Source organism: Strix aluco, chromosome 3 (genome assembly GCF_031877795.1).
Source record: "Strix aluco isolate bStrAlu1 chromosome 3, bStrAlu1.hap1, whole genome shotgun sequence".
Taxonomy (NCBI): Eukaryota; Metazoa; Chordata; class Aves; order Strigiformes; family Strigidae; genus Strix; species Strix aluco.
The window spans coordinates 126,320,015-126,345,188 of NC_133933.1; the positions used below are offsets into that span (position 1 = coordinate 126,320,015).

At 41.2% G+C, this 25,174-nt stretch overlaps 1 protein-coding gene across 3 annotated transcripts in view; it reads left to right on the top strand.

Annotated features, from left to right (window-relative positions):
* Window positions 1–12,476: 12,476 nt before the first annotated feature.
* RCAN2 (regulator of calcineurin 2) overlaps window positions 12,477–25,174 on the top strand; it is a 98,474-nt gene continuing 85,776 nt past the window's right edge. For 2 of the 3 annotated variants that reach the window (XM_074820203.1, XM_074820201.1), the window contains exons 1-2: window positions 12,493–12,610; window positions 22,881–23,107. In XM_074820203.1, coding sequence (XP_074676304.1) covers window positions 22,883–23,107 — 225 coding nt within the window. In that variant the 5' untranslated portion in view covers window positions 12,493–12,610; window positions 22,881–22,882. Of the gene's footprint in view, window positions 12,611–22,880; window positions 23,108–25,174 lie in introns of all 3 variants that reach the window. The other variant, XM_074820202.1, reaches the window with a different exon arrangement.

Sequence of the window (25,174 nt, forward strand, 5' to 3'; positions counted from 1 at the left end):
AGCCTGGGGGTTGATGAAGACCCACTTGTACATGTGTGTGTCTCTGGGCAGAGCTGGGGAGAGCGAGGATTCAAGACCAGCTACTGGAGGGATCCGTATCGTACATGTGTATTTTTACATATATTTCACACTCACAGACTTTCACCCTGATCTGTTAGAGAGGGGAGCAGGACGAGGCCGTTGGTGCTGCTTGTGAGTGCTGAGTGTTTCTGCCTGTGTGGCCCATGGAACCATCAGGGCACACACACGCTGTACACGCGTGGTTGTGCGTGTCCTTGCTGGGAATCCACGCGCAGCCTCGCTGCAGGCTGGACCCAGGGGTGCGGAGCTGTGGCAGCCTTGCCTCCATCGGGCTACTGGATTTAGCAACTCCCTAGCAGGCTAGAATCACTCATGAAAATATTTGTCCTGAAAGGCAGGACATTTTTATTAAAATGTAGGCTTTCGGCAGGAAAGAATTACCTGTTCTTGACAGCCAGAGAGAGATACCAAACAAGCAGTTGAGGAAAAGCGGGCTTGACTCTGGGATCCCGTCGCTGTGTGACTGCCCTGCAGTGCAGGACAGCTCCATGCACTTGCCATACTTTCCTAGGTAGAAAAAAACAAGGGAGGTGGATTAGTAAAGCAATGCAGTGGTCAAGTGATAGAGCTAAACGGGGTCTTCTACCTGGAAACAATTCAGAAGCTTCTGGGGGAGGGAAAGACAGCACTTTCCCACTGGGACAGGATTAAACAGGTATTAAAAGGTCATCACAATACCCTACTCTGCAGTGGATTAACAGTATCTACATTATTCTTCTTCAAGTGTTTGTCCAGGCTGCTTTTAAATACAGCAGCGCTGGATTTCCATGGGGAATTTGTCCTTTACCTGACTCTCCCTACCGTTAGAAAGCTTTTCTATGTATCAGTAGCAGGAGTCAGAATGACTTTTTATTCATACTATCACAAGGGTGTATGAAGCAGGAGATTTTTAAGCTCACAGAGAAAAAAAAAAAAAAAAAGTATTTTGACCTATCTTTCTATTTCTACCTCTGTAGGAAGTATGGATGTTAAAGGGAATGCAGTGGGGCATCCCTCAAAAAAAAATCTTAGAAAATGCAATTGTTGCTCCTCCAGACGTGTCATAGGCCAGATCTATCTGAGCAAAACCCATGGATTGTGCTGGCCAGGACTACATGTTGGTATTCATTTATATTGGGATAAGTAACTCCCATGTCTAAGCAAGTGAAACAAATGGTAGGAGTCGTCTTAATGAGCAAGAGGAAGTCTAGAGTTATGAGCAATAAAACTATTTTAAATCAAATTTCCTTTAATATTTTTTGGATTTTATTGTATATTAAAGAAGAGTTTCAAGAAAAAAACCAGGGAAACTATCACATTGCAGCCAAACATTTTTTGATACTTTTGAGGAAAGTACAAACATTTTCCCTGAAATCTTAAATTTCCTGTGGAAATATATTTGACAGAAAAATCATTGAGTTAAAATTGTTGACCTACTGCAAGTCAATCTTCTTCAGTCAGCACAGTGAAAAGATCACCCGTATCAGCAGCCACCTCCCAGAATAATCACGACTTCTTTTATGTCTTCCCTCTAATGAGCCTCACTGAAGGCTCCTCTCATCTGTACTTAGCAGTCAAGTATTTCAAGTGGTCTCTTTCTTTACTCTGGTAATGGCATTCGATATCTTTTCTGTGCCACTGATTGTCACAGAAACCAGAAGTTTAGGCTTAGCACGTATACCTCCTGAAAATAGATATCTGGGGACCAAAAGATATGGCTGTAGCCACTGAGAGGTAAGCTAAAAATAATGACTTCCTTTCAAAAAGAAATGAATTCTAAGGCTCTAGCTCTGTGCTGTGCCTAAGCACTGTGCCAAGCAAAACTCCACTTAAGCATGTGTTTTGCTTTAAGCAAACACTTAAAATGGATTTGCAGAATAAGAATGGATTTCAGTTTAAGCACATGCTTAAGTGCTTTGCTGAACTGGGGTCCGAATGTCTCAGTCACGAACCTGTTGTTTACAGTTGGTGTTGGCATCCGCGATGTAATTTTACAGATATACAAGGGTTAGTGGAAATACTGAGGTAGCTTTGCTCCTTTTAGGTGAAACTGGCAAATGTTAAGGGCTTTTAGGAAAAGTATTTTTTCTAAAAGGTCACATTTATAGCATAAACCAGTAGGCTTTATTGGCAGCAAGCATCTTTCCCAGTTATTTGGTACATTCTAAACGAGTGGCTCATCACATGGCAAAAAATATTTCCTCTCCACCGGTATGCAGTGAAAGGGGAATTAGACACAAGAAAGGCATTCAAAAGATAGCAAGCGTTTAATTGAAACAACCAAGGAGAAGCTTTCATCATGCAGCCATTCTGAATGACATTGGACATGCGACTAACTGGCACAGCATTATTTATTTTTTTCACTTTGATCATAAAATTACTAGGAAAGGCTTAATGGAGTTATAAATATCTTGTTTCCATGAGAGTCCTGGGAAGATAATTATAGCACTGAAGTCTTTACAAAGATAGAGCATTTATAAAATGATATTATCTGAGGACTCCAATGGATAACGCAGGGAATTCTGTGCTCTATTCCCAGCTCTCCTATTGACTCACTGCGCTCTTTGGGCAAATCACTTCATCCCACAGTGACTCAGTTTCCTCCTTGATACATTGGGGTAATCATGGTAATAACCCACTGCTGCAAAGTCTATATGGATTAAAAGTTATAAGTATTGCTCACACTCATTGGAAAACTCAAGCCTGCTTATTGCTAGTAACAGATGTGTGTACGACTTTGGATAAGCGATGTGCTTTCCTGAACTGGAACTGTCATGTTTGTGTTAGTGGTAAATTGCATTACTTGTAGAGTTACTGTCAAAATATTCAGAAGAAATATTTTAAATCTCTTAGTTCACATATTTTAAGATGCTGATGAAAGAGCTGTACCCCAGACTCCTCAGAAATATTTGATTTTAATGCAAAACTTGGAATTTAAAAACTATGGGCAAGTTTCTTGCTGAGTAAAAATATGTCCTTCCATAAAACCAACCACCACGGAGGAGGAGCATTACCTAGAGGGCTGTCTAGCAGCTACCTGTGAGATAGGAACTACATCTATACTCTAACTTTTCTAAGTTGTATCAGGCTTTTTCTGTACTGCTTTTACTGCATTAGAAATTTGATACGTCATCTTTCCCAAGTACCAAGCAGAATACTGGAGTAACAAGCATCAAAAGAGCTTAATGTACAGGTGCAGTGCAACTATTATGTTAAATCTTTGCAGCTTCAAAAAAGACAAGCAAGGAAGGAGTTATGGCAAATGAGCAAACAACTGGGACGAGCTCCAGTGGGATACTCTGCCTGAAGGGGGTAACATGGATTTTGGATACCAAAACGAGAACTTTTGTGCCGGGGAGGAGATACTACATCTCCCGTTGATAGCACTGTAACCTCCCGGGCTGTGATCCCAAAAGGCTGCTGATAAATTTGAGAGTGATGAGAGCTGAATCAGAAAGTTGATGAAAATGTTGCTAAGCCTGCTAAGCCTTGGAGTCAATCTGGTTAGTTTAAGAAAAGGAATGCTCAGAAGTGACTTGAGCACAGGCTGAGGAACCTGAAGTTCAATACCGGATGCCTTTGGAGCTTGCTGTACCTTTCTGCAGCAGACTGAAGTGAAAATGAGCAGATTCCCACCTGAAATGAGGTAAAAATGCAGAGCAGGAAATGGAATTGTTTTACCAATGACATTTCTATTTTAATAGTCCTGAAAAGAAAATAGCATATTTTTCTGAAATGGCAGCTTTTGATTTGGTGTGTGTGCATTCCTGGGGTGGAGAGAGGAGGGAAACCTGATTACTTTTCAGGAATCTGCAAAACATAAATCAGAAAAGTCTGAAGACCTAAATTCTCTATACAGGCATTCCACTTCCATAAAGCAACTTTTAGGTAGTTTACAAAGGCAGAAAACATCTTTTCTGAGGGTATAATACCCCACACAAAGCAGATGTCAGATTAGGTAATCACAGCTGCCCAGAGAAGCCTAAAGCTAAGGAGGATTGTGTTCTTTACAAAGTGTAATTAGGGAATGGCAAGATTTGTCATTCACTTTTTCCTGGGTCCTTGCTCAGAGACAATTACCAGTGATTTCTGTGAATATCTGACCCAAATAAGAGCCAAGTGAGGCTCTGTGGGTGTAGTCCTTCAGCACTGCATTTCCTCCTCTAGCTGTGGGGTCTTGCACTGGTGAAGTGTGCTCCGAGCTGAAGATAGGGCTATGTCACTCTTCCTCAGGTCAAAGGTCTCAGTCGTAGCTCGACTTCTCTCTTTCAAATTAAACACACAAGTTTCAGTGGGTTCACAGTTTTGATCTTTGCTACTGCTGACACAGATCCAGAGGCAATTTCAAGGCATTGGCCTTTTATCTGGCCTTTATTCTGAAAACCATCATTGCTCAGAAAAGCATTAAGTGTGTCTTTCTGTTTGCTTGATACCAGAATAAAATCAAGTGCTTTCCAGTATTGTGACATGGCTGCCCGAGTGTGATTCGCAGGTTAAAATGAATAGACGAGCAGTGCAAGATACTTAAAGGGTTCTACTCTTTAAGTCATTCATTACAGCTCAAGATACTGCCTTTGATGCTCTTCTCCTGTCCAAATCTTGGTATTATCTTTTACTATTTTAAGCTTGTTTATAGAACTGGAATAATACACAGATAAAAAAGGATGATTGCAAGGGTGTTTTCAGGCATTAAACCTGAGGTTTGAAGTTCCTTTTTCTGAAAAAATAAACCAAAGAATGTTTTACTATCTGAAAACCTGGCAACTGGTCTTTGCTTACCATGAACTGAAATCAAACACCTCTTTGTTAAGAGCCAGTCTCATCACAATGATCTGGTTGTTCCTTAAGATAATAAAAAGGCCCGAATCAGCAGGAGATGGTTATATTCTGTCCTTTGGGTATTAATCAACATATTCAGCGTTGCTAAATTTTTCTCACAGACTCTGGCCTTGCAGTCTGGTTCAGAGGTTTTGTGGACATGCACAGTTTGCACATGTAGGCATATGGGTGTGTAGGAACAAATTGGGTAACGAGTTCTCTACGTACCCACAAGCCAGGACAAATCCCAAGTGACAGAACATAGCAAAAGCTGCAATCACTAAAGCATCTGCCCCGAGCTACCCCACCTGCCAGCACTGATCTGCACATGACAAGATACATTTATCCCTCCACACGGAGACAGGCCAGCATTGGCACCTTTGTGCAGGGGTCGAAGGTGGAAGCTGGGCAAAGGGTGGGAGCTGGGGCTGTCCCACCTGCTGGACTCAGAGCCTCTGAGCATCTCACAGCCTGGGAGCATGCTGTGCCACTGGATGTCTTGTTGGGCTGGTTGTCTGAATGGGACATCTCTAGCACAGGCTCTTCCTACAAACAGATTTACACAAGGAATTCACAGCGCAGTGGGCTTCTTCCAGAGGTGGCACTGGAGCAGCCCAAGGGCAGAATCTAGACCAGAAGCCCTGTTTCTTCTCTCTCTTCCCTTTACTGTTCCTAGCCTTCCTGGGAACTTCACTAGTGCCCTTTTCCCCCCTTCCCAGCTCAGCTGTCAGCCCAGCTTGCTCTTTCCTTCAGGATTTTCAGATATCCCGGCCACTAAATATCTGAAAAGCTTCAAGCTGGAGTGCAACTCTGCAAGGCTAAGACTGACAGACGGGTGTCTTGGTAGGACATAATGCCTGAATAGACTGGCTATCTCTTTTGGAGCTCTCTCACACAGCTGGGAGAGCAGGAGGAAGGGGTAGAGACTTCCCTCTGGTTGATGTAGAAGGACCCTCTTCAGAGGTGGCTCTGCCGCAGTGACTCATGTCATGGAAGCTATGACTGCCCAAGAATATCTGTGTCACAAAGCCCATTTCCATTTTGCCATCCCCAGTGTTCACCTTGCACAAGGGCTGGCAGTACAGAGGCACTGGCACCATCTAGGGACCAGCTGTCAATCACTGATGCACTTCTAGAAGATCACTGCCATATTATAAAAATATGATAATATATATAGGCATACACTAACATAATGTGTCTAAACAAAATATATCTTAGTAGTAAGTGTTGAAAAGGCAGTGTGTATAAGTCTTTACTTCTATGCACAATTCAGGCACAAAAATAGTCTCAGCTGTTACCTGATTGATCTGCTTATTTTCTGTGAACTGAATGTGTGTGTGGTGTCACGTGCTGACTAATAACTCATCATTCACAATCCGCTGCTTCCAATGATATTCCAATTATGCCTTCAACAGTCAGGAAAAATGTCAGAATAATGAATGAAGATTTCAGAAAGAAACAAAAACCACAAAAAGCCTTAAGACTATGGATCACACATTAAGAGAATGAAACACATAAATGATTTTTTATGATGTCTCAATACAAACAAAACTCCTTAACCTGACATTTTTGAAAGCCATTCTGTGTTAATCTCTATAATTATGGATTAAGATTAATAAAAGGCAAAGAAATCTAGTACAATGGCCTTCTCCATCAAACCTGTCCAGCACTGCTTCAGAACCAGGCCTCTTAAATTCTACTTCTCAACAATTAATAAACAATAATCACCACACTATTCGCTTTATAGGAGTAAATTGTGTCTTTTAGCTGATTACACTCTGTGGCCTTCTAATTAGCACATGTAAAAATAGTATCTGTAGTACCTTTGTTTTCTTAGTAGTTTACATTCTGAAGCAGATTAAGTAATATATTCAGAAGCTCAGTCTGTTTTCAGATACCTAAATAAGCATCTTGATTTTTCAGAGCACCTACAACTCTCAGAGTTGCACAGTGCTTCTGAAAATCAGGCCATTTATTTAGGTGTCTATATTTAGGTACATGAGTTTGAAGCGTTTGGCTTGAGGTCACATAGCTATGGCTCATTGCATTTTTTTTTTTATTTCCATTTGGGTCACAATGGGCAAGTCACTTCTAATAATTCTCACCACAAATCTAAGAAATAGCAGGAGAGGTGGTAAGAATTACTTACTAAATACCATCATGATGGTTAGCACTTTCTCAAATACATGAATTTTCCTTCCTGGAGAATTTTAGTCTAAAAAAGTAGAAATCAGTGCATCAGAAAGGTAAGACAGTATATTTAGAGACTGAACTGAGGTTCTGGTTAAACTGTGCTCATTTCCTGGATTTTATTTGTCTGGCATCTTTGTCATTCCTTCTATAAGCTTATGATCATTTTGACAAGCCAGATGTTTTAGCTTCCCATATTTTCATTGGGTAAATCCTAGAAACCAAGTGTTTCTACTTGTTAACACATGGCAGCCAACCACAGTTTGTTCTGGAGGAATTTGAGCTGACATTATCAGTCATGCTGTTGAATTGTGACTATACCTCCAAGACTGCTTTTGAATTTGCATGGTAGCTTGCACAGGCCTTGACCTCAGTGAACCCATTATGAAATAAACAGTCTAAGACTGCAGAGAGAAGATCACTGGGAAAAGGATATAAAGAGGGAAAGACAATCTTTTAAAGAAACAAGAAAATCAGTTTCCTTAACGTCGTACCTCTGCAGCTTGTCATCCCTCTACTTCCCAATGTGAGGTGCTGGTAGCTTTGGTAGCAGGTATACACACAATCAGCAATTCACAGCGTGCTGCCTTCATTTTGCATAGGGATGGTAGCTGAGAAGAAACAGCATCGAAAACAATAATCATAAATACCTCACGTATTTCAACAAAATTAAAACCTCCTTGACTTTCAGCATCCTCATTCAAATGGGAGAATTTAAATCTGGACATAATATTTCAGATTTGAGAGAACTGCACTTGTACTTTAAGGACGTTATTTGTTACAAAACAAAAAACTTTTTTTTTTTTCTTTCTTGAAATGGAGATTGTTTTAAAAGTCAATGAAAACCATTTTTCCCCTTGATCTATCATGCATCTAGGCTAAAAAAACATCTCTCGGTTAAAAATATTCTTTAACCAGAAATTGGGACATGGCATTTTTGTTGTCTTCAAAACTGAGGGTTAGCTGTAAGATAATAAAGCTCTATTTTGTGGGACTTTATGTTGGATATGGAATTTTTGCAATGTCAAATCAAAAAGACTTTTTTTTCAGACAACTCTCACTCTCAGAAGCAGACAGAAAATGTGAAGACTTTGTTCTTGTTCTCATTGCCTTAAAAGACATAAGCCTCCTGTTTGACCTCTGTCTGACCCTGAAGATGCTTAGAAATAACGGGGAGCTACCAGAGAGAGGGTTTGGGGAGCAACAGAGTGAAATGCAGGGGCTGTCCCACTGCAAGGCTGTGAGTTCAGGGGTTCACAGAGCGGTGCCACAGGTTCTCCCTACTTGCCTGACCCCCACATAACAGATTTGGGGAGAACTGGCATCCCTGTGCACAGCTGAAACATGTGCTTCTCTGCATCTCCAAACCCCCAAAGAAGGAAACAGCCCTGCTCCACGATCAACCTGCTCATGGCATATCACGTGCAAGGGCATTACAGGCACTGAAATTTTACAGCAAGTCAAGGATACTCTCCTCTTCTGCAGCAGTTTTTCATTGGTGCAGTTATTAATCTTGCACCCAGAACTGTGCAAAATGCTCTGTAGATTAGAAAAAAAAAAAAAAGGTCTTTCCTTTGCATATTTTTATTTAAACATCTGCAATACGTTGCATCTAAACTGCTTTGCAGTTGCTATACACATACAGGATGGAACTGAAGAGGTGTCAAGGCAATGTTGTCTCACTGTACTGAGTGACTGGGTGATAAAATAGCAGATGAAATTCAGCGGTGATAAGTGCAAAATAATGCACATGGAAAAAATAACCCTAATTATGCATACATAGACACTGGTTCGAGCTATCGCTTTTGCTGCAGATCTGGAGGTTGAAGTGGAAAGCTCTCTGCTGGGAAGTGGTCAAAAAGGGGAACTGAGTGTTAAGAATTAGTAGCTTCCCCTTAGATGACAAGGGGACCCCCAAAGTCATAGAACTCCATCACTCATATGCTCAGGGTTCTTGAGTCCCTTGGCCATACAGCTCTTGCCTATTCCAGATCCAGCAAAATTCAGTAGCAAATTTAGTAGAATCAGTTTTAACAAAAGTAGAATTTTCTAGTAAAATTAGAAAGGATAGAGAAGATGGTGATAAAGTTTCACACTGGAAACAGAGAAAACCACATCAGTTTGAAAGAGGGATAGCCAAAGGGAAAACCAATTAAAGCCTGGAAAATAATGATGGCAAGAAGGTCAAAAAAAAAAAATTTATTTACTGCCTCCATAATAAAGAGGCACTTAATAAAACAATCAGGAAGAAGACTAGAAATAGTTTTTTCACAGTGAAGAATTACCATGGCACAGCACATTGTGGAAAGAAAACCACAAATGGGCTCACAAAGAGCTAAGACAAACTCCTACAGAATAGGACCACTGGCAGCTACTAAGCATAGTAGCTTGGATACAACCCTGAGTTCCAGAAGTCCCTACCTCACCAGTTCATGGAAAATTATCAGGTAAATTGGAGAATAATACATGGTCTATTTTCACACTATTTTACTAAGCATCCAGTCTTGGCTGCTGGAGACAAGATACAGAGCTAGATGGATCCAACTGTGTTTTTATATTCTAAAAAAGTAACAGAAACAATCAAGGGTATGCTAATGCTGACACAGCCAACATTAATTTTACTTGCTTTATCCACTCTAATCTCCAGACTCAGCCATTTGCAAAAAATCATAATCCATATCTGGCCAAAAAAGTTGGGATTATCCCAGTGAGCAGAAATGTAAAAGAAGCAGCATTCATTTCTTGAGAATCTACAGCTTTTGAGACATTACTTACTCATTTCTTCTGAAAAGAGAAAACTTTGTCACCAAAGCTCCTGCAAAGGCTGCAGAAGTGAGTCAGTGTTTGTATTTTGATGATCAGAAATCAGCATAACGTAGGGGGCCAAACTCTTTTGGTTACACTACTTCAGTTGTGTTGAAATTCACCGTGGTTTCTTCAGTACATTTGAGAGGCTGCTTTTGCTTACAGATTAAATCTGGAGATAAGAAGCAGGTGCAGACTGATGACGATGAGCAGCTCAGGATTTGGATGAGATGGGCTAAGCCTGTGCTCTGAGATATCAGTAACAAAACTCCCACTCAGTTCTGTGGGAGCAGGACTACAGCACTGCTTACAAATCTTGCAAGTAGCAGCTGTTTTATCACCTCCTTTGGTATCCTTTCCAGAATTTCAGCTTCCTCCAGATTTTGGCACTCTACAGCTACTTGGGTTGTGGGAAGATGCCCACAGCATTTAGGAAGCACAGGGTGCCTACTCGGGCTGCATGGCCTGAATAGCACTGAGGCCTAAGGGGGTAAATGGTGTGACTCCAAGGAGGATGTTCTCTCAGTTGCTCTTACTCTCTTATTTTTGCACTGCCACATTTCTGTGTCTAAATAACATATTATTTTGTGACCTTTCCTAATAGAAGTCTTTCATGCTTACAACAGGGGATATTTAAAATCCTGCAATTGTTGCCGTTCTCATTATTATCTAACTTGAAGGACATTTTTACTGCAAGCAGTAGAATTTGGGGTTTTTTCTCCTTCATCTTAGCAATAACATCTGCATGCGTATAAAACCTAAAGTACTGACTTAGGCATTCCTGATCTTTCCTGAACATAGATTAACTTGCTTTCATAACTGTAGAGATTCCCAGTTTACTACATGGAAAGCATACACTAGGGCAACTTCATCACAATGAAAATATTCTTCCCCATATGAAAATATGAAAAAAACCCAACTTGAGACTGGCTACTGTGAACAAGACATAGTTAAGAGGTATGGGGTAAGAAGACACGATGAGGTTTTAAAACATAAAATGTGGGACAGGAAAAGTGCAGTGGATGTTCTTCCTACTCAAAATATTAAAGTAAGACAACATGCAAAGAGAACGCATGTAAATGGAGACAAAAGAAGATATCCTACCAGGTTTAATTCTTAAACCAAAACGCAATCCAACAAACATATCATTTGATTTAAAACCAGATTAGTTTATATTGTGACATCTTTGGCTCTGCAGTTTGCTTTCTCTTCTGCGTAGTGCCTAAAGCAATAAGATCATGGTCAGGGATTTGTCTTTTAGGCATAAGGATAAACCAAGAAATAGTAATTAATTCTATCAGTTACCTATTATATATTAGGAAATAAAAGTAGATATGCATCAAAGCATAAGTCAGTCCTTAGTTAATGGGGCCAGGAAGAAACTCTGCTGTTGCAAGTACACCACTCTACAATGCATCGCTCTTAGGTGTTTGCAGAGATGAGGTGGGATACAGTATTGATCTCATTCATTACAACAGTTTTTTCTGCTATTATTGGAAACTGCTGCTATAAATGGCATACATCTTTTTATATATTTTTAACTAATGGAGAATTATTCCTTCCATGGATTTTTTTATAGGGTATTTAATAATTATATGGGAGCCTTCTAGTTCTCCATTATATTCTATAGATTTTCAAAGCCATCTTTACAGAAACCTATTTACATTTCAGTATAATCCTATTGATTAAATCCCTCTGTATTACATTCCAAAGCAAAGAGACCACAGAAAATCAGCATTAGCCTCTGACGCTTTGCAGTCTCAGACGTACAGCTGGAAGAAAGAAAATAGCCCTTCTTTTATTAAAGCATGCCTTGGGGGCATCTGAATGCTTTTTCTTCTTTATAAAATCATGACCGCGATCAGCCTTTTTCCACTGTAACCCTGACGTTCCTTAGCAGCCCTGCAAACGCACCTTCTGGCCTCATCTGTAATGGGGAGATGCATCTTATTCACCTGTTAGTCTGAAGAACAGATGAACGACTGGATCCATTCCAGATGGAGCTCACTTCAAGGGCCAGTTTGCTTATGGGTGGTCAGAAGTGGACATGGCGGTTGGGAGCTCCGTCCCCCGGAGGCATTTAGGCTCTCTTACAAAATCACCACGGGGGGCATTAGGAGGTTTGTCACTAAAACCATGGTGAGGTGGGCTGGCACTGCGTGGGCATCCATCCCACCTCTTCTCTCTGCATCCCACTCCACCTCTCTCTACCCCATCCCACCTCACCTCACCACCTCCCTCCTCACCTCAGGGCAAAGGGGCCGAGACCCTGAGGGAGGGAAGCTTTGCCACGCACTGGTAACGAGGACACAAACCACCGTTTGGTTCCTACCCCTCCCTGGGTGCCGGGAGCGGCGTGAGACCCTCCCCCGGCTCACCTGTCCCCTCACGGAGCGGGAAAGGCCGCTGCCCCCCGCCGCTCACCGCTACCCGGCGCGCAGCGGAGAGCGGTGGGGGCGTGGCCAGGGGATGAAGGAGGCGGGGCCACTTTGCTCCTCGCATTCTTATTGGTGGCTACCGCCCGCCCGTTTGGGCGGGGGTGTTTTCCGATTGGGTGGTGGCGTCCCCTCATCCCTCCCGCCTTGTCCTCCACCTTCGCCTCAGCGGCGCGGGCAGGCGAGAGGTGCGCGGCGCTCGCTGAGGAGCCGGCGGCGCGGTGCGGTCCTCGGGGCTCGGCAGCGGCGGCGGCGCCAGGGGAAGGCGGGCGGGGAGGCGAAGGGCGGGCGAGCCGCAGCAGGTAAGGGCAGGGCCGCTGCCGCGAGGGGCTCCTTCCCCGGCGCGGCCGCCCTGTTGCAGCCCTGCCCCGCCGACCTGGCGCCGAGCGCCCGCCGCGGCGGGGTTATGTAACCACCCCGCCGGCTCTCCCCACGGCGCCCGCGGTCCTGCCCTCTCCCCTGGGCGCCGCTTTTACCTCGGGGCTCCTTTCACCGGTGGCTTTTCGGGCGCGGAGAGAGCCCGGGGCTTCGCCGCGGGCGCCCGCCATCCGGCGGGGGTCGGTGCCCTCCGGATAGCCCCGCGCGGGCGGGTGGAAATGGCGGGCGGGGGGAGGTAGGGGCGGGCAGTGAAGGAGAGCGTAGTGGCGGCTCGTCTGCCGGGGTGAAGGGGAGCTCGGTGAGGTGAGGGAGCATCCCCGGGTGGGAAGGGGGTTTTCAGCCGGGCGGGAAGCGCTGGGTGTCGGCTCGGAGCAGGTGGACGTTTGCGGTGATGCAGACCTGTCCCGGCTACTTGTACAACTTCAGGCCGGTGCGCAGGAGTGCGGAGAAGCCCGTATCCCTGAGGGAGGCTCCTCCTGGGCTGCTTTTTAAAGTTAGCTGCGGCATCCCACACCGATGCGATTTGATGCTTATATAACAGGGCGCTCGCCAAAGTAGTTGGTTCCCCCCACCTCTCGTAGATTCTTTTGTATCTCTTTAAAATATTTTGGTCCCTTACTGCTTGAGTTTGGAGTTTAGTCTACTTTCCTGAAAGGAAAATGTATGATAGGTTTATACAACTGAAAGAAATCATAAGAATGAGAATTGTAGTTTAATCAGGGGTTATGCTTTACGTGAGCTTCTGTGTTAGGCTTTCAAGTTCTCCGCTTACAGATTGGTTTGCTCTCTGTGGTTTACCTAGTTAGAATGGTTGCTCCATAGAAAAGGAAAACTTTCTATGAAAATACATAATTACTGTAAAGAAACTCAGCTGCATTTATTTTTGCAATAAAACTAAATTATACATTCACACATCATTCCTGAACAGATGGAAAACTGAATGCTCTAAGAATATAAAACAATCAGAAAAACTACAAATACATCACAGTAAACAAGGACAGAAGAAGATTTCCTATAGGTTATCAACTTTGTTAACTAGTAACTGGTACCTTTTTTAACATCTGGAACTGTCCCATTCTCTGTAAACTTCTGAGAAGGAGTAGTCAGCTATGTGATCTAGTTTGTCCTCTTCCAAATATTGTAGTGTGTATTCAGATTCAGCGGCTTGGTTTGTCATTGTTTGTATTGAAAATGTTTGTCATTGCATTGGTGTCCTTAATGTTTTTAGGTTATAAATTACTTGTGTGTACCAGCAGAAAATCTTTTTCAAGGAAACTTTGAAATTTTATTCCAAGTCATCATGGTGTCTTGAGGATCTTCTAGGAGTTAAACACTGTTGCATGTAGTTCTGACATTCATGGTTTCTTCCTTTCTTTCCTCCCAACAGGGAAAGGGAAAGTAGGTCTTGGTAAGAATTGGGGTGTAGTTACGAATTTTATGTTACAAGCTGTAGGGCTATTAAATGAGTGTTCCACTGACCCCTGTGTGAGGTGACAGATCTGGCTGAAGGCCAGCGATGTTGTAATACTGTGTGCCCCTTATAAAACTGACTCGCTTTAAATAGAGTAGCATAGAGGCCAGGTGAAGGTAATCAGAAAGCTTGTTCTGGTTTCTTTGGGTTTGGGGAGGGGTTTTTGTTCTTTGAGTACCTTAATGTTACCATGGTAACTAGTGGATGATTAAATCGTAGCCCAGCTTCTTGACCTTAAGAATAGTGCCTAAAATCTTCACACCTGGCATTGGCTGCTCAAAGTATCATCTTCCTATTGTGGAATGGGGCTGGAGTCTTGGCTTAGTAGGGCTGAGCACCAGTGTCTGCTGGCTTATTTTCTCCAGGGCTGGAGATACAGATTGCTTAGCAAGCTGATGCCAGCTGAGTTGCCTTACTGGTCATAGGATACATCCCTGGCATGGGAGGCACAGCTGAACCTTCTGAGCAATATGCAGGTCTTGAACTGCTTGAGCTGGCCAGCCCTGCTTTACATGAATAAAAGTGAATCGCCCCTTTGGATGTTAAAAGCTTCCAAAAATAGTTACAAAGTCTCAGCTAAATTTAATACGGCTAGAATGTCAATGGAAAGGATTAGAACATTTGGGATTTGCACCAGTTAGCATTTAAAAAAAAAAAAAAAAATCCTCTTTCTCATATCTGCTGCTTCCATAAGAGGAATAGTGGAGATTGTCATTGTTTTTGTGTGGTGCTAACCAAATTGGAATTAAAATGTGAGTGGAATTCACTGTACTGGTAATTTTTATTACTTGTAAGGGGAATAGTCATGGAGGAGGTGGGAGATGCAGAGGTGAGGGAGGGACTGTATATGTGACTATAGTTTCTATTGTTTTTGGGACTGCAACAGTTCATTAATCCTGTTACATGAGGTCCTGTCCTGCTTTTTCTCATTAAGTAAAATATCTCTATTTAAGTCCATAGGACCTTCCCATAGTGAAGAATTAGCACCATGTAAAAATAATGCTGATCTCCAGTGCTCATATTGCAGAATGGAACAAAATTTCAGTAGGTTACTACTGTCTGAACTTCCCTGTTCTACTTGTGCCTTCTGCCAAAGTCTTCAGTGTGGGTCCAGCTGGCTTCAGCAGGAGTTGCATCCTTAGGCTAATGCTACAGAAACTGGTGTCACTGCTTTCATTAAGTCAGTGACTATTTTACGTAAAAACTAATTGTTTCAGTAAAATCTTACTCAGTGGGTTTGATTCCTCTTCTCCCTCCCTTTGAGTTATGGTAAAACTTGATGTTTGGGGTTTGTGGGTTTTTTTTTTTCAGTAAGAGTAGAGGTGGAATCCCTACACTTTTTCTGGACCCTTCTAGAAAAACAACTGCAACTTTTTTTCCTTTGTTTTTTCCAAATATTCTTAATTCCTGTAGATTATGGTTTCCAGGTTTGCACTCAGGACTCAATAATACTTTTAGTTTATAGTGATTATATTTAAAGCTTCTATTTGTAACATTTTGTTTGCTTTATTCTAATTTTAGTCATGTTGTTTGTCATGGCAAGCAGTGTTTAATAAAAAAAAAGTAAAGTTTCCTAGCAAGTTCAAGAGATGTGTGCCTGTTTCTTGATGTCCCTCAGGGATTCTTTTTAAAAACTTAAGACAGGAAAATGGTCACCGAGGAAATGCCTTGTTAGTTTCCATAAAAGCAGTGGATAAATCTATATGTGCTCGGTGATATATAAGGCACTGGTCCATTCAGACATTTCATGTGCTTAAGTTGTCTTCATTCAGCAAAACTTCAGCTGAAGTTCTTTGCTCTGTAGGGGTCTAATTTCATAACAACATTTACACCTTTGGCCTTTCAGATTTACACTAAAAAAGCAATACTTTTTGATAAGTTTTTTCAAATAGAATCTTCAGTTAGCTATTGCTATGTGCCAGTTAATATAATGTTCTGCTGGTTTCTGTTAATTAGAGGTGTACCATGTCTAAAAATAGTGAGGTAACAGAATGAATCCTTAGCTCCCACCTGGAATCTCTACAGAGTTTTTGGTTACAGTATCTACAGGGCTGAACACTGACAGGACCTGAGCTGTTCTAGTGGGAAGGGTGTTTGCTTCATGTTTTGAACTGTCACAAATTACAAGCTCTTGCACCCCTTGACCACAGGAGGGTAAATTTGCAATAACTTATGTCAGTGTGAAGTGATACAAATTGTGCATATGAATTGCACAAAAGAAGTGTCAAGGAGATTCCACGTAGGGTCTGGAAGGGTAGTGGCTGCTATGGCTTTCCAAGGGTTAATAGTACTGCACTTTTGGGGTACTTTAGTCTCTGTAAGGTATTTCCTGACTTGAATGATTGGGGTCAAAACCCTACACCAAATTCAGAAGTAACATGGGAATACAGACTACGTACGGGTCAACTTTAAATAAAGGGGATAAACAGATGTGGCAAGCAATCGGCATTAGCTGGAAGTTACATGAACTTAGGCTCAGCGGTATTTCAGCCTTCTAAAGAGAACAATCCTGCTACTGAGTTTACTAGTGTGGTTCTAATGAAGTTCTTGGTGAATGAATTTAACATCAATATTGGTGCTGGATGATGCCTTAGTGATACTGTATTTTTTTTTTTATGTCACTGCCACTTCTCTTGAAATTCTGTATGACAACTTCTGGTATCTTAAGTATTTGAAAAATTTCCTGATTTGGAAAGGGAGATGCACAAGTCAGTTTGAACTCATTACGTTTTAAAATTAAGATGAGTGTGGTTTATTCTTATGTGGATGCCTTAGTGTTTGTTTTTTTGATAATATAAGAGAGGAGAAGTTAACTTATTTTGTCAGACACTCTGGAAAAGAAGCTCTAATATAAATGGCAATGTGATCCAGTGATTGTATTATAATTATATAAAATAACTTTTGAGTTTATTTTATATGGCAATCCAGTTCATGAATTATACATGATTTAGAATTAATTGTTTTAAGGGATTTGAAATGAAAACTTTTGTTCTAAATTAATAGAATAATTGGAAAGAGAATATTTTTTGACAGAGGACTGCCTGAAGCAGCTAGGTAAATTCAAAGAAGCTACAAAACACCTGAGCCATAAGGTGTTTGACAGACATAATAAAGGATATGTAGTTATGATTTGTTTTATGCATGTGTAACATTATTTAAAATGCAGAAAAAGGTAAGATTTCCAGCTCATGACTAGCTGAAGATAATTTCTGATATGGTGACTTATTATGAAGTTCATGCAGATCTGTGAAAACTTGGATTATAATTTCATGAATGTTTTAAGTAGGTTAGTTGCTGAAAAGTAACAGTCCTGAATGTTGCTGCTGCCTGTCCATTCCCAGACTTGGCCCTCTTTTTTTTTTTTCTGGTTGCTACAAATATATACACAGCCATGAAGTGAATCAGATCAGTTATCTACCTAATAGAGTTAAACCCAAACTTTTTTCCTCAGGCCTGGCCTTTTAACTGAATCAGTTTGTGCAGTTGTGCCATGAATCAGAGCAGGAGGTGCTTTCTCCACTACAAAAGGTGGTGTGGGGCCTGTCTCTATGTAGGGAGGTGACTGGTGTTGGAAGTGAGAAGCCTGAAGTGCATGACAGATTATGTGGCATCTTTTGGCAGAAGTGTTAGTTTGTCCAGTCAGAGTCTGAGCTTACAGCCCAAGGGTTTGAAGTGTGCTGACAAATGTTGATTCAGGTATGTTTGTCCCCTCTGAATATCATTGTGCTCAGGCTCATAAGCATTTTATTTCTCTTGGGAAACATATATGTCTTTTATTAGTGAGATTTCTGTTTTAATTTTGCTGCTGTACTTAATATTGTGCAGTACATGGCCCTTGTATAGCAAAGTAAAATTTGTGAAACAATAGTTATTCCATACAGATGTTCTTAATTGTGCAGATCCCATCTTAAATTGGGCAGAGGATTTAATCAGGGTATTGTAAGTTGACTTGCTAGTGGAGGGGACACTGATCAGAATTCTGGGTACATCTTAAGTGTGAGAGAGGCATGTGCATGTATACATGCCTACCTACAAGTCTTGAAAAAGAGATGGTCAAAAAGCATGTGAGATGGTGACTTTCTTAAGAAGACTTGGCCAATACCCAAGCCCCACTGAGCAAATCTGTCTCAAAAATTGGCTGAAAAAAGGAGCCAGCTTTTTTTGTTAAAGTGTTCTAGCAGAGCAAAACTACTGCCCCATAATGTAAGAGTATTTATTAATTTCTAATCTCAGATGGAACTTTAAAGCCTATATATTGTAGAATCACCTGCTATAGTGTATACTTATCTCCCTATTGCCATCTAAGATGATTCAAAACCTGAACTTCATGGTTGTAACTTAAAATCCCGTTGTTTTGTTGCTTGTCATAGTGGTTTTCCTTAATTCTTAACTTAAAAGCTTCCTTTCCTATCTAGTAACTTATAATATGGCTCTTCCAGGAGGAGAATAAACAGTTTCGTGAAGAAAGCTGTAGACTTTTCTGACTCCTGTCAATATATTGAGATTCTTTACTACTTTGCACTCCCTAATAGCTTTGTTATGTATTGGGGAACAGGATGTATGAAATTTGTTAGCTGCCATGAAGTTATCTTTAACATTACTGTCATACTTTACAGTGGAAGTGAAGCTTATTTATTAGACTAAAAGGTACATCTTAAGAAATCAGCTAATATAAAGAGGGATGTGTATGGAAAATAAATCAATGTCCTGCATTTCTTCTCTTTGCTCTACTTTGACTTTAAGTTACATTCAGTCGGCAGATTCTTGTTTTCGTATGTCCTAGGGCATACTTGCAGATCTTAAACTTCACTATTCCCAGCTCCACTTAATCGCCCCTCTTCTCACTTGAATGTGAGTGTTAATTCATAATCCAAATTCCTACAACTTTTGAGTATCAGCTTGTGTCATCTTTATCCTCTTGAGTCTGTTGTGTAAAGTTGGCTTTGAAACATCCCTCTCTGCTGAGTGAACTTGTCCAGCTTAATGCTTGTGAGGAAAAAAGGGTTTTACCCAGTGTGACTAAAATAGTTGGTATCTTCACTGTCTGCAAGTGGTTTGTCTGTTGTGAATGAAGTACTTCATACTTACTGGCAAAAGCCTGCTTTGCCATGTAAATTATTTTTTGTAACATATTGGGCTTGAGGTTGATTTTCATAAACCTAAAAGCAATGAATCTCATCTTGTCACAGACTAGACGTGATGGAAAACACATTGGGAGATGATTGTATTTGGAGTAGGTGATCTGTTAACATTTTTTACTGGAGTGGTGATACATTCTGAATTTAAGTTTCTTACCCAGTAGTGGCTACTGTGAGGATTTCTTTATAGCATTTATCTGGGTACATTTACACTGACGTGTACAGTAATACTAAGCTTAAGTGAGTTGGTTCAAATACCAGAGGCAATATTGCTGTGATACTGAGTTCCTGCCACACTAATAGGTACTGGTGAAGCTGTAGCCATCTCCTCTGTCATTTGTTCAGAGTTTTTTTTTTTTTAGTTAGAATTAAATTCCTAAACTGAAATTAGTTGGAGATAGTTGTGCTAATATCAGAGTGAGTTGGTGAACATATGAGTGTGTATCTGATAGTCTAAAAACCTGTCCTCAGGCTGGCAAGTAAAAAGAGGTAATTGCCCTGAGGCGTTCATACTGTACCTGCTTTCTTACAGCACTGCATCCTTGTTTGTTTTTAACCCGTCACTCATAACTTACATGCATAGCATACAGGACTAGGAAACTATTCTGGTTTTAGCTGTATAACATATTTTAGTACCTGGCAAAGGAGGACAGATAAGGTCCTGTGACCTATCAGCTCTCTGCAAATCATTATATGCACTATGAGTGGTATTGCTGTACAACATTTACCTCTGGACGAGGTCCTGAATTATCCTGGTCTGACCTCATGGTTCAGCCTAGATGACCTCTGCTGGCCCCTTCCAACCTTAAATACTGGCTAATAAATCGGTCTTTATCATGTGATTTGAGGGAGTGGTAAGTGTCTTGTCCCACATGCTGGGTTACGAGGGGGGTGAATCTTTTGAGTTCCCTGAGAGCCTGTGTGCTGGTGGAAGAGCTGGGCTCAAGGCAGGTTGAATCACCACAGTGACTCAGAGGAACAATTGTGCTGGTGACTTTATTAACTGACAGCTTTAGTGAATGAATGGAGACAATTTGGCAACAATCAACTGATAACTGTCTGGAGAACTAATAAAGGCACTTAGGCCATGAGACCATTTTCATAATAACCCGTCAACATTCAACCAATTGCAATTCAATTCCTACAACATTTATACACATGAATGTATGTAAGAAAGAGAGAGAGCACAAAGAGGAAAGAGAAAAGAGGAGGAGGGTATAGGAAAAGAGGAGTCACCACCCTTGGATCCCACGTTGTCGCAGAGTAGCCGGCTTGTATCAGAAATAGCATGGCCAGCAGGGACAGGGAAGGGATCTTACCCCTGTACTCGGCACTGGTGAGGCCACACCTCGATGACTGTGTTCAGTTTTGGGCCCCTCACTACAAAAAGGACATTGAATTACTCGAGCGTGTCCAGAGAAGGGCAACAAAGCTGGTGAAGGGTCTGGAGCACATGTTGTACGAGGAGCGGCTGAGGGAACTGGGGTGGTTGAGTCTGGAGAAGAGGAGGCTGAGGGGAGACCTCATCGCCCTCTACAGCTGTCTGATAGGAGGTTGCAGAGAGCTGGGGATGAGTCTCTTTAATCAAGTAACAAGTGATAGAACAAGAGGGAATGGCTTCAAGTTGTGCCAGGGGAGGTTTAGACTGGATATCAGGAAGCATTTCTTTGCAGAAGGGGTTGTTGGGTGTTGGAATGGGCTGCCCAGGGCAGTGGTGGAGTCCCCATCCCTGGAGGGGTTTAAGAGTCAGATTGACCTAGCGCTCAGGGATCTGGTGGAGTTGAGAATGGTCAGTGTGAGGTCAATGGTTGGACTGGATGATCTTCAAGGTCTTTTCCAACCTAGCTGATTCTGTGGTCTGTAGATGGTCGACAAAGACACATGTGGGGTGTTGCCTTTATATAGTCTTTTTTATGCATGATGCAGTAGGTTGTTCCAGAAGGTTCTAATTTTCTCTGGCTTGTACCTGTGCAGTTAGGTAAATTCTGCCTCTGGGCAACCACAGGAGGGAGGGGGAGAGAAACGGCCCACTGCCCCACCTCGGCAGAGCTCACTCTGTTTCTCCCCCACAGGGCATCCCACTGGAGTTGAGACACCCTCTTTACGAACAGTGTCTTGTTTATGAACAGTTTGTGACAGTAAGTGTGGACTCAGTGCTCAAGCTTCAGCTTGTTTTCTTGAGGACTTCTGTTGTTAGCCCTGAGACTTCAGCAATAACAATTACTGACGCTTCTGTAACAAGGTTACAGAATGATGTGCTCTGTCATTGGCCAAATGTCATTTCAGAGCAGCAGCAGGATTGAGGTTGTATGAAAGGCACGGGCATGGCAAATTAGCTCCATAATTTAGCTTTGTTTTACTGACATTAAGTGTAATAAGCCCATAGGGTTTAATTTTGGACGCTAGTCCTAAATAGTGTATTTGAGCTAATATTTACAACTATTTATAGAGAATAGCAAGTACGCAATAGAGCAAGGGCAAATCTGAAACAGATGAGCACACTGTGTTTATGTAACTCTAACTCCTTATGTTATGAGGAGAAAAAGCAGCCAATGATTGCATGTTGTTGTTGAAGGAAACAAAAATATAAGGGAATTAATTATTCCTCTGCATAACTTCTAGTCAGCTTGCTGGAGCTCTATAGAGGTTATAAATTGATGTCTAATCCACCTGTACTAAGGATGGATAAACACCTGAATTTATACTAATTAACACATAATGATAATTAATTGGACCTTTACTTACTCCCCTTTGCTCGTATGAAGTTTACTGTTGTGTCAACAGTAGAGATACTGTTTGTCTGGGCTTGTTACTTCTGTGCATCTTAAACTTATCTTTCTACTCTGGATTTGGGGTAAAGGCTCCCAAAGTCAGCAGGGTTTTCCTAAAAGATGGTGAGAATCATCTCTTGAGTCCACTCTTCCCTTAGCTTTTTTTATTTGTTTCTTAATGTGGTTAAGATGCAAACAAAGAAATTGCTAAGGGGCATGAAAAAACAGGGTACGTTCTGTCCTTAAACTCCAGAAAAATTTGGCTTTATTCTTTGTAATAGTGTTGTGTCTTAGTTGTACTGTTTCTGCAATGATTATGTGTTTGTGCTACTTTCCAACATGGTCTCTTTTCTTCTTTTTTTTTTTTTCCCTGAGTTGATGCCTGGCATAATTTGCAAAGTTATTTTCATTTTCTTCTTACTCAGTGCGTTACACTTTCTCTCTAAGCTGACTACAAGCTCAGAAGCACCAGTCTGCCTTCCCAGTAACAAACATGGTTCTCTTAAACCCAAATACAACCGTTTAGGGCAAGGGACACTTAAGTAATGCCTTGCTTCTGGCTGTGTTTAGCAGCTTGTGTTGATATGGTTAGGTCTTTTCTGTGCTAATAAATGAAACTAATGCGAAGTCCCTATTTGAACCTGGATGATACTGGTCTTAGTGCCCTGTTTCAGAGGTCAATTGTTGCCTTAAAATAGTATGAAATATGCTTTCTACAAGCTAAGCCCCCAAACTGAGAATTTTTGGGTTAACTTGTGTATGTGATATTTTTAAAAGTGTGGTGTAACTGTGTCTTTCTTCTCTATGCTGCCAGGGATGAGGGGAGACTCATACTTCTTTGGAATGCGAGGCCTCGGTCACTATGGCTGCATCCCAGAGGATGGAGGACAGTTCTTGCTCTACTCTATAAATGGAGACAACGATTTAAAGAGGTGTTTTGCAGAGGAAGATTTTCATGAAATAATTGACTTCAACGATCTCCCGAATTCTCTGTTTGCTTGTAATGTTCACCAGTCTGTGTTTGAAGATGAGGACAGTAAGGTACAGTGTCAGTTTCCATATTTTCTATGCAAGAGAAACATGCCTTATATTTCAGCTTATTGCCATTTCAGTGAAACAGATTAATCTGTCTTGTACAAAGAAACTGGATCACAAATGTGACTACTTTCTGAGGTGACAACAACACTATGCCATGATGTTTATTTCAAGAGCTTAAAAGCCTTTTTGTCAACTATGGTGACCAAAACCATTTTTATTTTGTGCAGATTTGCATAATACTGAAACGTGGGTACGTGTCTTCATAGCAACTGTAGTTGCAGTCATGGTGGAGGTGGCAAAGTTAAACACATGAAAGTTTCTCCCTCTTGCTGATCATGTACGACTGTGACGGGAGGCTGCCTTTCTTGTATTTCCTTATGGAATCATTTAGGTTGGAAAAGACCTTTAAAATCATTGAGTCCAACCATCTAACCCTGTCAAGTCCACCACTAAACCATGTTCATAAGCACCACATCTACACAGCTTTTAAATACCTCCAGGGATGGGGACTCAACCACTTCCATGGGCAGCCTGTTCCAATGCTTGACAACCCTTTCAGTGAAGAAGTTTTTCCCAGTATCCAATCTAAACCTCCCCTGGCACAACTTGAGGGCATTTCTTCTTGTCTTTTCACTTCTTACCTGGGAGAAGAGACCAACACCCACCTCGCTACAATCTTCTTTCAGGTAGTTGTGGAGAGTGATAAGGTTTCAAATGTTTTAAGTTATCTGAAATATTATTTTATCTGGAAAATCTAAAATTAATGATAGTGAGAACAAAGACAAGAGGAACTGTGTGAGAATATTTTTAAATCTGCAATTAGTCTAAAACAATGTTGAAAACAATATCCACTTAAATTTAAAAAAAAAAGAAATACTTTTGCAGAAAGTGTTTTGGTTCCTGTTTTTTAGCCTAATGTTCTTCCTGATGGAGATATTGGGAATATAAAACTGATAGATTGGGGCTTTATTGTTTGATGAAATTAGTCTAGGCTGACTGTTATAGGCACATCTGAGCCTACTTCAGTGTCTTGTCCAGAATTTTCACTTCAAAAGCAAGCTGTCAGTGGTAAAGTGGGTTTTGGCTGGAACTGGCTGAGGAATCCAGATAAAACTATAGATTCATTGGGACCAAAGCTGGCCAGTATGGACAAAGAGTCTTTAGTGGGGAAAGGGGAATAAAACAAGACTTATAAGGATACTGGCTTCCTGTTAAAGGCACTGAAAGTGGTATCTGTTGAGGCTGCACAAGTGGAATTGTTTGTTTCATTTTTTTGACATTTGTCTTCCATAATGATGTCTTACGTATGTTTGAGCAATACAGATTAAAAGATAAAAGCTCACACTGCATCACTAAACAAAATGTTCATATTTTATATATAAATAAAAAATCCTGCACTCTAAATTGCAATATTGGAAAACAGTGTAAGCATCTTGCATTTATATTGTGCCATTTTGTGGAATTCTATAACCATCTGGTAATGAACTTCACTAAAGTTGAAGGGGTTTGAAAGTCTAGTTTTAAAGCGAAAAAATAGAAGCCTGCCTTAGAACTAGAGAATTTCTCTTCATCCTGCTGAGATTCTATCCCCACTTGCTCTTGAGCTTTCCCTTTTGAGAGCTGTATTCTAGGATTTAGCTGATGGCTTAGTTACATAATCACCCATTCCATTTTCTAAGTATGTGGGATAGCAATCCCCAAAGACTTGCAGGACTTAAGGATGTGTTTTAAGAATAGCAGCTGGGTTGTCAAGGTGGATATTCTGTTCCATGTGCATGTAAACTACCTGTCAGTGACATGGCTTGAACAGCCAAGTTTGCAGGTAGAGAAGTCTATATTTAACTAGATGGGATTACCTTCAGATCTCTCAGTAAATTCAAGGACCTGAGGAGCTGATTATGATTTTTGTTATTCCTGTAGAACATGTACTTGTGCTCCCAGTTGATTAATACCTGTAATCCTTTCTATTGTTAACTGTTGCTGCAAGATAAGAGCACACGTGAATTCAATATAAAAATCTCATCGAGTTACTAAGCTAAAGTTTAAAATCTCACAGAATCACAATGTTGC